At 38.7% G+C, this 13,755-nt stretch overlaps 1 protein-coding gene across 1 annotated transcript in view; it reads right to left on the reverse strand.

The window, feature by feature from the left end:
- The window catches only part of GPD1 (glycerol-3-phosphate dehydrogenase 1), a 41,015-nt gene that overhangs the window by 2,227 nt on the left and 25,033 nt on the right, over nt 1-13,755 (reverse strand). Inside the window, exons 6-7 of the mRNA XM_075199119.1 lie at nt 8,055-8,288; nt 2,754-2,860 (exon numbers count right to left, since the gene is read on the reverse strand). Of these exons, the coding sequence (XP_075055220.1) occupies nt 2,754-2,860; nt 8,055-8,288 (341 nt within the window). The remainder of the gene's footprint in view (nt 1-2,753; nt 2,861-8,054; nt 8,289-13,755) is intronic.

The following is a 13,755-nucleotide window of genomic DNA, read 5'->3' on the forward strand; positions in this document are numbered from 1 at the left end:
GAGAAGCCATTGTAGAGAGTAACAGAGTGGAGTGGATCTGGAGGTATGGGAAGCCAGTGTAGAGAGTAACAGAGTGGAGTGGGTATAGAGTGTCAACAAAGGATTATCAGTCTCGCATCTGCGTTTAGCTGGGATTGAAGCTGGAATAGGACGGTGAGAAGAATGCCAGTCTGGAGGAGGTTGCAGTAGTCAGAAGAAGATAACATAGGGTTTTGTTTGTGTCTAGTGTAAGAAACAGCCAAAGTCTGCAATGTTGTGAAGGTGAAGGTGACAGGACTGCTAGAGAGACTGTATGTGACGGGTGAAGGACAGTGTGGAGTCAACAATCATCAAATCAGTTATTTATAAGGTGCCACAGTTTCCCTAGCATCGGGCAATCATCATATTACAGTTATGACAACAATCATCTTACAGTTATGATAACTGTGATATAAATACAATTAAGCATAATAATGCCTCCATGGATAGTCATGAGGTAGCGATAATAGCCATGAGGTTGCGGAGGATTCAGCATAAGATATGACAAGAAGGTTGTAAGATGGAGACAGACATGAGACATAAGGAGGAGAGGCCATTCTCCTTATTACAACTGGTAGCTATGGCAGCTTGTGAGAACCCCTCTGACTCTGAAGCCCAAGTCAAGGTAATAGCATATTGGACATACCACACTACAAACTTTATCCTGGAGAACCTACATTTTGATTACCCTATCCTTTATTATTGTTAAAAAGTGTTAAAATGAAAGTTGCCTGAAGGTGCAAGCACCAGCAGTTCTTCATTACCTATAATTCCCCTTTAAACAAGCAATATCTGAAGAATCCCACACAGGCACATAGCTTGGAAATACTGCTCAAAGAGGTCCATGTATCATAGCCCTAAAGGCATCACACTAAGAGTACTGTTTATGACAGCTCTGAACTAAGCTTGACACTGTCAGATATTACATTTAGAGACAGCTTTGCTAATATTGCTGCACAGGCAAGGAGAGCTTCGATGTCAAGAACAGTCTAATGTGCACGACTAACAAATATACTGACAGTCACATTGATGGGTTCACAGCATCAGATTAACACCCACCATAGCCCTAAGAATTGTCTGTGCAAGAAATGAATCTTGATCCCTGCTGTTACCAAATTTAGAAGCAGCAAGCAGAGATCTCCGCATCCCTGGGAGGAAAACAAGTGCACGCTGTGCTAGCTATTGATGTGGTAACCATGGCAAGCCTGTGAGTGACAGCTGCTGATTTACTCTTCATTGTGTCTGTTTCATGTCTGAAAATGTGCAGCACTACAATAATATCATAATTAGCACAGACTCAACAATGATGATACATTTAGTGCATTATCTACTGAGGAGCAGTACGGCATTGATCTCTGACTGACTTAACGGGCATAAATGCATATGTACTAATGTGCCTTTTCTGTAAACCTTGTGCATGATATAATTTCCAATCCTCATAAAACTACATTGATGAATGCTGTTGATTGTATTACAGTTACACTGATAATACAGAAGGGGACATTTCTTAAAATTGGCACGCGGGCAAGTGCCCAAAAAGAAGATGTACCCCAAATCTAATCATCTGTGCTGTCATTTTCTAAACTGCAGTAAAATAAAATGGCATTAGCTGATTGGTTGCCATGGACCATTATTATGTACCGTTACTATGCAGTAAGTACGATGTACTTAATTTAGCACACATTCTACAGTTTGGCTACTTTCACCCAAGGAAATGAAATATAATGGCCTGGTGATGGCAGACTGGTTCTAAGCATAAAAACGATTAATCCCACTTACTGGAAGTATTAGAATTCTCAATTGCTGCCAAAACTACACAGCGAAAATAGTTTTGTGACATATGTTTACCTATGTGGGTTATATTGACAGCTGGGTAGGTAGTTGGACTGGTTGTATAATTTTAAGGAAGAGAAAGTGTTTGCTGCCTTTCGTGTTTCTTTAGTGCTGCTGAGACTGGTCACCCATTTGGAAATGATGACTGATAAAAGGGTGAACCACAAAGAATGTGTCATTTCTCCAACAACCAGCAGGGATGACATCGAGGAACTGTCTTTTCTAAATCTTATGCAATCAGTAAGTGTAAAGTTGGGTACACACTACAGTAATTTTATGCAATTATTGTGCAGATCACCCGATAAACGATCGTTTGGTCAGATATTGCATTAGTGTGTACTCTCCCACAATCATGTTTTATCGTTCCAAAGTGACGATTTATTTGGTTTTATAAACCTAAAAATCACAATCAACGATGGAATGATGTAGGGCAAATGTGGAAGTGTATACGCACTAACCACCAGCAGTGTAAGCAGATCTCTAGAAAGTGTGCAGAGTCACAATCTTTTCAGCAGATGGTTATGACAGATGAAGAGCACAGATCTGACGGTAAGTCGTGTAGGTGTGTACAGATAAATCTGCGTGCTCATCGGGACTTTCAGTGGTTGATTAAATCGTTACAGAAATTGCATCTGTAGTAATTTTCTGTAGTGTGTATCCAGCTTAGTTTATACTGACAAGCTCAAAAACCTATATATGAAGATAAACTTCTAGTAGATGTTTACCATTGTGCAAATGTGTAAGTGGAGAGGGGGGCACAGTACCGTCAAGGGGGCACCTATCGTAGTGCCACCTAGAATCTTATGCCCAGTGCCATATATGAGTGATCTATATTATGTTAACAGCCAAAGGCACAGAGTGTGTAACAACAGCCCCTTTCCTTCCGTCTGCCATTCACTTACTTTCCCACCATGTCTTTGCTCTTGAGGATGTGATTGAGTTCTGCTGAGGTTTGTGGTCCCTGAAGTTTTTGTCCATTCAGCATTTCTTTCTCCAGCTGTTCTATAGACTGCAATAGAGAGTATCAGCTGTTAGTCCACAATGCAAGGAGGTGGCTATGTCACTAGTGCGGCAATCTACAGCGAAGGCCACAAAATCATGGATTAGTCATTTATTCAAACATCAAATGTCAGCAGGCTCCGCCCCCAATGGGTTCCTCATGCTGATGCCATAGAGGAGGGAAGAGGCAGGTCATTGTACGGGATAGGAGGGAAAGCGCACAGCAAAATCTTATGTTTCAATTAATTGTATTAGGAAGTTACTTTAAGTTTTGTGAAAGCTGCCATTCAAATGACAATTTAAGGTAATTAATATTTTTGCTATACATTTTTAAAATGTTATTTCTTCTATATAACATGAATGCAAAAGTTTCCAAACATTAACATTTTATAGTAGATAACGGGTGAACTCCAGGGGGTAAATGTATGAAGCTCCGGGTTCTTCAACACCCGCGAGTTCGGTGTCTTCAGCGCTTAAATTTAAAGCGGCGCTGCCTTGTAAAGGGACTTCCCTTTACAAGGCAGCGCAGCTTTAAATTTAAGCGCTGAAGACCCCGGACTCGCGGGTGTTGAAGAACCCGGAGCTTCATACATTTACCCCCTGGAGTCTAAAATCTCGACTGAAATGCTGTAATAACCTCCTTTAATATATATTTTAAAGGGGAACCAATCCATGTTCTAATGTCGCTCTCTACTTTACATGTGAAATCCATCTTTGACTCATGAGAAAAGGTTTTAACAACGGTCTGTATACTTTCACATGTACTATGGTCACTGGGTCTCAACATTTGTGCATGTTGTGTTAATTTTACAGATCCCCTTTTAATTGCTGATCAATTTATTTGTAAAGTAATACTCATCATACACCATATATCACCTAGTACACATCTATTAATCATTGGTAATTAGCGTGTAGAAAACAATTTAATAATAATTAACCTATTTAGATTTTGAGAATTTTCCACCTGTGTTTTTCTGTAGAGATCATTGCCTTGTTTAGACCTCAAAACTATTCTATATATGTAGCTGTATTTTATTAAAGATTCTTACACATCACAAGGAGAGTCTGTTTGCTGAGGATAACTTAATTACCACCTTTGCGGCCGGTCCTCCTTTTGTTAAGTACAGGTTATTAAAAGCATTTTGCAGAAAAAAAAATTCCCCCCTCTCCTCGCTTCCTCTGGGAGTGGTGCAGACAGAAAGCCTGCTCAGTTTGCTAACAGCATACCAAGCAGTACTCTGTCCCCAGCTCCACACGCTGTACAGTGTTGAGGTGGAGCAGGGGGCAGTCAGAGGCCTTAATTAGCATACTGGTCAGGCTCTTTAGCATGCTAGCCAAGTTGATTAATATGCTAATGAACAAAGCCATGTGCAAGGTTAGTACCATTGGGAGTATTGTGTATCATTCTTATGTATCAAACTGTTTTTTGCTTCAAAACCATGAAATGAGAAAATAAAAGTGAAAACACAAACCTAAGTGTTGAGCATGGTTGTGAGTCCAGGGTTGTGCTTTGTAATCGTAAGCTGGGTACTGTGCCAGCACTACCTGTATGCACGATAGGGCAGGTTTTATCAACCACCTCTCTCTTATTATGTACGCCCTTTTGTCTGTATATTTTTAGAATATGTCACTTAATGTTTGTAAAGCTTCATCATGACAAACTCTTTATCTGTCTTTTCATAAATACCTCTCTGACTTTTGTGTGTCTATTTTATCCCAATATATCAAGTATTATTTTGAGTTAAATACACCAGGCGGAATTTCTCCTTGAATCAGTGTGAGGCTCCTATTGAGGTACCTGTGCCTAATTGTAATAGAAATCTCTCCTTGGGATATTAACTCTGTGTGAGGGCTACACCTGCAGCTGTTTATAAACTATATATGGAGCACATAATTATCAGTTGTACACTTGTTCTCAGTGTACTACAGCAATTGTACCAATCTTATGGGGTACTGCTTAGGGCTTGGAATTACTACATAGAAACATAGAATTTGACGGCAGATAAGAACCAGTTGGCCCATCTAGTCTGCCCATTTTTTATCCTATGGTAACCTATTTGATCCTTCATTCTTTGTAAGGATATCCTAAAGTCTATTCCAAGCATGCTGAAATTGCTCTACTGTATTGGCGTCAACCACCTCTGCTGGGAGGCTATTCCACTTATCCACTACCCTTTCTGTGAAATAGTTTTTCCCCTGTATTCCTTCTTCCCTCCAGTGTCAGTGCATGCCCTCCTGTTCTCTTCCTTTTGAGGAATGTTTCCCTCCTGTACCTTGTTAAAACGTTTGATATATTTGAAAGTTTCCATCATGTCCATGACGGTCTCTTCTCTGTTCTAAACTATACATATTAAGATATTTTAGTATTTCCTGGTTAGTTTTGTGCTGTAGACCATCCACCATTTTAGTTGCCCTTCTTTGTACAGTCTTTTGTGTATTTATATCCTTCTGGAGATATGGCCTCCTACCCTATGTGCCACTTTATTTTCTTAAGTTGGTTTGTTCTTAGTACCCGACACTGACCTATCACTGATGGTGCGCTGTGCTCTCTACAAACTGTAGATGGCGCTATGTGCTTTGTTACATATGCACCGGGACCAAAATTGAAAGTGTGATCTGATGGTACAGCGCTGTAGAATATGTTGGCACCATATAAAAATGGAATAATAATAATGAAGAATAACATAAACCACTGTATCTTATCCTATATTTTTAAAAGCCATTGTTTTGACTTAATCGTAAATGCTCTGCTATAATAACTGCAAAAGTTATCCACTAAGGAGCGCTGGTCCTTTAAACCCTAAATGACTGTTGAACTTTTTTCTTAGCAAGATAAATGTTATCATTTGTGCTATGTGCTGGTTAAACTAGAACAACTCTTACATTTGCCAGAGTATTCCAGTGAAATTGATATTGATTTTTCTCTGTGACAGATAGGGGCTTTCTTCTGGTATTATTTTAAATATTCGTTTATTTTATTTTTATAGTTATATAGACAAAAAGAGGGTTTTTTTTTATATTTTTTATTTTAGTGTATTCCTCCAAAGGCCAGAAAGTCCTTGGGAACACTGTAAATCAATATAATTATTCTACCACCTGTCCGTTGTAAATTAAGATGATATATCTGCTCCAACTAGAGCCAGAACAAACCAAGGTAACACTTTTTACAGCACTGTGAGCTAATCCATGTCTCACCCGTGAAGGGGGATCTCGGTCATTATATAGTCATGGAAGCACCACATCCTGCACACGCTTCACAGCATTCTACAGAACACTGTGTCTCGTCTGACCAGGAATAACAGTCACTGAAATCCTCCTCGCTTAGGAGTGTGCAGCCGCCATACCTAGCAAAAGCCTAAACCTGTAAACCAGGTGGGCATTAACTGGTTGAGCATTATTAGTGCAATAGAAGATTAGCAGCCTATTGTAAATACAGCTGAACAAATCACTTCTTTAAAATGATTAAACTCTGAAGAGGGAAATGAACTTTCATCTAATTTCTTGGACAAGAAGAAATATAATTGCACAATATAAGAAATATGTATAATAAACAATATGCAATTTCTGGCAAATGCAAATAGACTATTTTGTAATTCATAAGCAAAGTTCATATTAAATACGTGACTATAGTTTGCAATTCTAAAAATTGTGGGACAACTGCATCTGTTTGGCCTAGTCTAGTCTCGTCTCACCAGCCCCTCCTACCTAGAAGTGAAATTCTCTTTGTGGCCCTGTGCAGCAAGCCCCCATATATCTTGTCCAGATCGGCACCACCTGCCAGACATGTTACTGGTGCTGTGATGCCATAATGTTGGCTACACTAGAATATAGAATGTATATCTAATATATATAAGCCTAGTGGCGTGTGTTAGTTTGTGTGTGGAAAAAAAAACAAACAAGCTGCAGCACCACCTGCTGGGTGGAGTTATACACTGACCTACTAAATTCTTAGCATTATCTAATATATAAAAGTAAAAGCCTAGCGGCGTGTGTTAGTGTGTGTGTGTGTGTATGGAAAAAACTATTTTCTCAGAAAGGGCTCATCCATTTGACCTGAAATTTGGTATACTCACACTATTTGACAAAAAAAATTAGAATAGTGAAGTCAGTTAACTTCCATCATCCCCCCTTCCCCCCGTGGGAGGGGTAGTAAAGGCTAAATTTATGAGTTGAGGGCTCAAACTCATTTTCGTGAGGTAATTTTACCTCATGAACACACTTCCCCTGTGGAGGCCTGGGCTAGGCCCAAATGCATGACAAGAACCTTTTTAAGACCTTAAGTAGCTTGATTTGACTAGAATGCATGAGTATCATGCACGGGTTAACTTGTGTGTATGTGTATGTATATATATATATATATATATAGTTATAGTTATAGTAAAATAAAAAAACTTAGATTGCGCCTAATTATAATGTGTATTTCAGAGAAGTAGTGTACAGTGCGAAAAGTTGCAGTAACATACAGCAACCAATTAGATTCTGTCATTTTTTGGTGCAGTTTAATAAATGAAGGCAAACATCCGCTAAATAGGCAATAGGCTACACCACCTTTTTATACAGCTGTGCATCAGCTTTCATAAATGCCCCCACACTAGTAGGGCAGCATTGTAAAGGGACTTAGCATCACGGGGCAGCATGTTGGCTAAGTGGTAGCATTTCTGCCTCACAGCATTGGGGTCATGAGTTCAATTCCCGACCATGGCCTTATTTGTGTGGAGTTTGTATGTTCTCCCAGTGTTTGCGTGGGTTTCCTCCGGGTGCTCCGATTTCCTCCCACACTCCAAAAACATACTGGTAGGTTAATTAGCTGCTAACAAAATTGACCCTAGTCTGTCTGTGTATGTTAGGGAATTTAGACTGTAAGCTCCAATGTGGCAGGGACTGATGTGAATGAGTTCTCTGTACAGTGCTGCGGAATCAGTGGCGCTATTTAAATAAATGGTGATGATGATGATGATCCCATCACAGGCCCCCGAAAATCAGATTGCTCACCACTGGCTTGTTGACAACAAAAGTCACATAAGATTGAGAAATTGGTGGGAGATAATAAGACAACTTACACACCTTGTTATGTCACAACATTAGTCTTCAGTCTCGTTCTGTGACAGGACTGGGCACCTTTCTCACACTCTAATGCTGGTCTGTATGTGCAGTGATGCTCTCTTGTGATGTGGTACAACATGAAGACATCCTCTCATTCTTACCTTTCCAGTGCGGGCAAACGCTTCACCGACTTTCCTATTCCTGCCCCCATAACAAGTAGTGATGAGATCAGCGACACCGCAGCTCTCCAGGAAGGTGGCAGATGTAACAGGTCCAGCGCAGAACAGCTTGGCAAAGGCGATCATCTCCATCAGCCCCAGGCGGATGACAGCAGCCTTTGTGTTATCTCCAAAGCCGAGCCCGTCACAGAAGCCGGCTCCAACTGCGACAATGTTCTGACAACAGAATGACACAATCAGCACTGTATTCTCCCATGACCACATCTACTCAAAGCCAGAACTGTACTTAATAATAATACTCGTGATTCACCAAAAAGTTTTTATGCTTAAGTTTAAAACAGCATGTCGGAGGGTGTAATTGTTATATGCTTTATTGTTGGGATGTAAAGTTGAAAAAATGTTACTGGTTTCCCTCAGACTTCATGGCTTGTCACTTCGCACTGTGCTGCACACAGGCTGCACCCTCACTAATTTGAATAATTGTGTTGTCAGGGGCTAGGGAGCCTGAATCAGTCTAAATGAGTGAATGGAGCAAAAGATAATTTCGATCTAGATCCAACTAGTGTGCAAAGCTGTTGGGAGAGACATAGCTGTCATAAGCAGAAAACACCAACCCACCTCAATGAAACATAAAAGTCTAATTTATGTACTATATAATTGTTAGTACACAACACTATTAACATTTTGATGATGGTGCTCCAGTAAGTGTTCCAACTGTTCTGTCGTGAATGAGCTTTACATAAAGTTACCCAAAGATTCTTTGCTTACAGAAACAATCTACAGCCTAGTATAGAATTTCTTTACCACAATCACTTTCTGTAACAAGGACACAAAGTGTAGGAAGTACATAATATCAATATCATATTTATCACATATATCTCAGAATTAGGCTATGGTTGATATTGATATTATCATTTTAGTATCTATATTCATGCAATGTTCTCTTGAGAGGACATATAGTTATATATATATCATCTGTAAAATATATGAATGACTAATAATTTTATTTGATTGTTTTAATATGTTTGTATTATTGATTTTAATTATGCTTTTTATGTTGATATCCTTTAATGCCTAACAATGTACATAAACTATAAACTCTGAAAGTCGTGTAATGAACCTATACATTTTAAGGGGCACATTTATCATTATTCACATAAAGTGAAAAGTAGTTTTCAATCCTTATCGCAATGATAAGGATTGAACTACTTCTCACATTTATGTACAGCCGTGCAGAGAAACAGCAGTTCCGAAAAACTGCTGTTTCAGTGATAAAAAAAAAACATACTTACCCCCCTCTTCGGAAGCGCTGTCTTCAGGTCTTCTCTTCACTCTTCAATTGCGCATGTCCAGTTCCAAGAACTGGACATGCGCACACAGATCCCCTCTCTGTCTCTGCAACGATAGTTGCAGAGAGAGAGAGCTGTGAGTGACAGGGAGGGATCATGTGAGCAGAGCTGGACATAACGAGGAAGAAAAGAACATGTTACAGTTCCGATGAAGTACGCCAGCTTCAGCATTACATTTACATTACAAGTTTCCGAAAAATTTGTTTTTTCGGAACTTGTTAAATGCCGGCCCCGAGCAGTCACCATACTGTTGTATGGTGACTGTTAGAAAAAACGAACTGCAGCGAAAATAATGGTTTTGGAGATTGAACAGTCGAACGGAGCTATCATAAATATCAATTGCAGACTTCCTTTACCTAATTACACGGTAAGTGCACGATAGTGCAAGACCGTCATTTGTTAAATGTGCCCCATGTCTGTATATCCATATACTGATTATGGGTTTACAAACATTGTCTTGATCTCGCAGATAGTTCCTGCACTACTGGATAAGCTACTACACCGTATTGGGAATGTTGCCCATAACCAAGATGGCCACCGGAACATCGTATAGTCTAAATAATTAACATGACTACTACACCTTTATTTACATATTCTACAATCATGTAGGCCTTAAAATTGTAAATATATAGGTCCTTCTGTACTAACATCCGATCTAGACCCTTATTGTTTTACTTACTGTTTGGGTAGACATGCGCAATACACCAGCGCTTATACGCATGTGCAAAATTGCCGATGGGACTACTATAAATAGAGGCACTAGCGATCATTACACTTAACCTTGAAAAAGTCAGTGGATGACGAAACGCGTTGAGGCAGGATATACAAGGGTTATTCCATCATCTGATGTTTACAGCTTACAGTGTTTACTTTTTTTCATCATTAATAAATTTGTTACTTTTATAATTTGGACCCCTGTTTCTATTTCCACCATCAATGAAGCCTTGTTACAATACACTTGAATCCTACAACAATACAAGTAATTAGAACAGGCCCATGATTTACTGGAACATCCTATATAACTTCCTTGGATGCATCACATCAACTACTGGCCGCACGACACTACAGTGTAAGTGCTCCTATTTGTTTTTGATGGTATTTTGACTGACCCCCTAATACATCATTCTCCATTTTTTTTTTACAATGTATATGAATATCAAGTTCTTGCCATGACATACAAAAAGGGAAGAAAGAAAACAGCCCATCTCACATCCTATTGATCCGTACCAAGTTTATGGACATTTGCATGAACTGTATGTAAATCTTAGACTCATTATATTTATCACGTGTTTGTATGTCTATATGACGGCTATACATTGTTACCAAGACTATTATACAGGTAACAATCTACTGAATACATGACATTAACCCTTTGGATATAGAATATCACCATTATATATTCTTTGTACTGATAGATTTGCAGAATCAGAGATTGAGCGCTGTATTATATATATATATATATATATATATATATATATATATATATATATATATATATATATATATATATATATATATATATATTCGTTTGCACTAACACATAGCAAACAATCAGACATTTGCTTTAACATGTAGCCTTTACAAGGGCCACATATTACCCTTAATTTCATTAACAAGTTAAAACAATACATTGAATCAAAGAAAGAGACACGTATCTGTAATAACATATCAGCATATCGGCATTTTAAACGAGTGTTACAAGCTGTAAGAAACAAATCTGCCGATAAAGCAGGAAGGAGCTGCAAGTGAAGGTTCGGCGGGCTGACGGTTGCCCATCACTGTACTAGACAGATAAAGGCTGATTCTTATTGTTTCCTTTGGTTTTAGGGCACATTTGCAACCTTGAGCAATGTTAGTAAATAATGGTCACTATCTTTAATTAATGCTTATTTAAAATAACTTTATAAAATAAAAGATCCAGCAAAATACTTCAAAACAAAAAAACATTCCGAGCCATTCTAAGGCAGTCTTGTCATTCTTTATTTTTAGGCTTTAGTCAAGACCACGTAACCTATTATACCACCGGCCTTAATTAATTTTTGTCCTAATATGTATACAGCTGTTATCTGTCGTCTTCCATTCATTGCTCAGCAGAGCAGAATGTTCTAATATTATTGTAATAAACCTGATTTCCACTTCATCCAAAGTCCAGCAGATGGTAAGGACAGGAAAAACAACTAGAAGTGAGTGAGTTCTCTGTACAGCGCTGTGGAATTAGTGGCGCTATATAAATAAATGATGATGATGATTAGGGGAAACTCATTTTTGGAAGACATAGGAGAGAGCTGCAGCTTATTATATTAGATAAACATAATTTGGTTTATTTGTATTTTTTTTTTAAAAAAATACTATCTGATACTAGTGATTTTCAGAAATACCATTCGGGTATTGAGAGGATAAAGACTGATTTACAGCAGAAATCCCACATAGACGGGATTTGGGTTTCTTTACACTACAAGTTTTGTACCTCTTGAACATGAAGCTGATATTTCCAATGGCGATAAAACGCGTCGAGCTGCTATAAGGTTGCTATTATCTGGCATTTCATCCTAATCCCAAAAGTAAGATCAGGATTTACGTCTATATCTTATACCTGATGGGAGATCATCACAGTAAAACTGTCAACACAAATCAAGTGCTGTGAACGGCACAAGGAGAAAATGACAGCCTATGAAATCTGCACAACGGGACCGGACTGCTACTGCAGAAAGGTTAATGAGCCATACTTTTATATTAGTGAGCTTTTAACATATATTAAATCAGCCTCTGGGTATTGGGGATATTTTATTCCTAAAGAAGAATACGATTAAGGCTCTTTTGATAATTATCAAGTCTGCAAATATAAAGATTAACCGGACCCACACTGTGCTACATGGCTGGACATTTAAAATTTGCTGAATGATTAATGATGACTTGTTTGGATATACTCTTTGCCGACACTGAATTGAAGAGGTAACTCATGCAGGTATGCTATAGATATAATCTGAAGACATAGTGCAAGTTTGGGTACACATTACAGGGTTTTCAGACGATTATCGGGCCACTCACACAATAAACGACCATTCGGCCAAATATCGCATTAGTGTGTACGCTCCAACAATAAACAATTATTGTTCCAAAGCACAACGTATCGTTTGATTTGATTTTTAAACCGGAAAAAAAATCTCGTTCAACGGTGGAACGATGTTGTGCCTATTCTGCAGCGTGTATGCACTCACGGCCGACAGTGCCCATAGTTCTCTATGGAGAACTCAGGCAGCATGGTGGCTTAGTGGTTAGCACTTCTCTCTCACAGCACTGGGTTCATGAGTTCAATTCCCGACAATGGCCTTTGTATGTGCTCCCCATGTTTGCATAGGTTTTCTCAGGGTGCTCCAGTTTCCTACCACACACCAAAAACATACTAGTAGGTTAATTGGCTGCTATCAAATTGACCTTAGTCTCTCTCTCTCTCTCTGTGTCTTTGTTAGGGAATTTAGACTGTAAGCTCCAATAGGGCAGGGACTGCTGTGAATGAATTCTCTGTACAGCGCTGCCGAATTAGTGAGGCTATATAAATAACTGGTGATGATGATGATGGAGTGTGCAGAGTCACAATCTTTTCAGCCGATGTTTATGACAGATGAAGAGCTCAAACTTCAAGGTAAAATGTGTTTGGTGTGTACACATGAATCGACAGGCTGATCGGGACCTTTTTCTTCCAGTCATTGGTAAAATCATTAACTGTAGTGTATACCCAGCCTTAGGGATGTTCTGTGAGCTGAAGATCATCATCATGGAACGGATTAGTGACTGATCAGCCACTGTGCTGAAAGCTGTCAGTCTTCCTACAGTTCAATGATGTAACAGAACGATTCTCAAGGGCAGAGTGAGCATACACCTGTCAATAAATGAATATTTATACAAGCACAAAAGATGGCTCACTGCATGTATACACATATAAAGGGGAATACAAAACAGACTATTCAGTAGTGGCACTTAGCAACTAACATGTTTATATAATGTGAAGCTCTGTGTGAGTGCAGGAATTCTGTCTTCATTAATCTCTAACATATACCGTAGCATAGAACATTAAGAAATAGGTATACACTGAATTCTCTGTAAGGAATTCAGAATAGAGGTGTTGTTAATACAATAAAGGCTATTCTGCTCAGAGAAGGACTCACAATCACTATGCAATGTAAGCTATTTTCTACAATCTTTCCAGCATAATCCTTTTATATTTTAAGGCTGAACAACTCAATGCCAAGTAATCTGAAAATGCAACAGAAATATTGATAGTTAACCAGCAGTAAAACATAAAACAACTTTACATAGGATGGAATTTTGAATTG

The sequence above is a fragment of the Mixophyes fleayi genome, chromosome 2, assembly GCF_038048845.1.
Source record: "Mixophyes fleayi isolate aMixFle1 chromosome 2, aMixFle1.hap1, whole genome shotgun sequence".
NCBI lineage: Eukaryota > Metazoa > Chordata > Amphibia > Anura > Limnodynastidae > Mixophyes > Mixophyes fleayi.